Below are 1,127 nucleotides of genomic sequence, written 5' to 3' on the forward strand. Positions count from 1 at the left end.
AACTCTCATCTGTGGGCCACTTCTTTACTTGGCATAACCAGCAGCATCAAAACCCTATCCATATCAAGTTGGATCGAATTTTGGTTAATGATGACTGGTTGACTTCCTTCTCTACCTCTTACTACAAGGTTGACGACCCTGATTGCTCGGACCATTCTCCCCTCATATTGTTGAATTCTGCTAATTCTAGCAAAGGTCAACGTTTTATGTTTAAAAACTACTGCTTGAAAAAACCTGAGTTTTGGAGCATCCTTTTAGATGTTTTTACCCACCCCAATGAAAGCAGCCCGTTATGCTCTTTCAGCTACAAACTTAAGACTCTTAAGAATGCTATCAAATTTAAGTCTTGGTCCAATGCTAGCAATATTCAAACCCAAATTGATAATCTCAAAAGTCAGCAGCATTCTCTGACTACTCAACTTCAAGCCAATCCTCTTGATCCTTACCTTAACTGCTCCCTGAAGGATGTTAACTCTAATCTTGCTTACTACCAAGACACTCTCATCAGTTGGATGACTCAAAGAGCTAAAGTTAAATGTCTTACTAATGGGGAGGACGACCTCAAGTTCCTTTACTCCAAAATTAATGACTCCCAAAACCATAACCGTATCAAAGAGATTTCCAATGACTCTGGCACCTTTTCCAATCACAAAGACATTGCTCAGGTTTTTGTTAATCACTACAGAAATCTGTTTAATACTCTATATATATATATATATAATTCAAACATCCTAAATTTAAAATATTCTATATTCAAAATTATTTGCAATTCTTTTTCAGAAATCAAATAAACCTCATTGCTCCGGTCTCCATTGAAGAAATTAAGCACATTATTTTTTCAGCTAAGCCAAACACTGCCCCTGGACCGGATGGATTCACATTCGAATTTTATAAAGCAACTTGGAATTCAATCAGCACTCAACTGTGTAAAGCTGTTACTTCCTTCTTCCACACTGGTCACATGGCAAATCAAATTAAAGCCACTGCTATAGCTCTCATCCCTAAACATACCCATGCCAGTAATGTCAAGGACTTTAGACCTATTTCCTTATGCAATGTCATTTATAAAATCATTGCTAAAATCATTGCAAATAGAATGAAGAACGTGATGCCTTACATCATTCATC

General features: G+C 36.8%; 1 protein-coding gene across 1 annotated transcript; it reads left to right on the forward strand.

Annotated features, from left to right (window-relative positions):
- Positions 1-44: 44 nt before the first annotated feature.
- LOC110099198 lies at positions 45-665 on the forward strand (the record flags this gene model as incomplete). The annotated part of the gene is made up of 1 exon (XM_020826281.2): positions 45-665. A coding segment is annotated over one exon (621 nt), but the record flags the coding sequence as incomplete, so codon positions are not given.
- Positions 666-1,127: the final 462 nt, after the last annotated feature.

The sequence above is a fragment of the Dendrobium catenatum genome, unplaced genomic scaffold, assembly GCF_001605985.2.
Source record: "Dendrobium catenatum unplaced genomic scaffold, ASM160598v2 original_scaffold_214390, whole genome shotgun sequence".
Classification (NCBI taxonomy): domain Eukaryota; kingdom Viridiplantae; phylum Streptophyta; class Magnoliopsida; order Asparagales; family Orchidaceae; genus Dendrobium; species Dendrobium catenatum.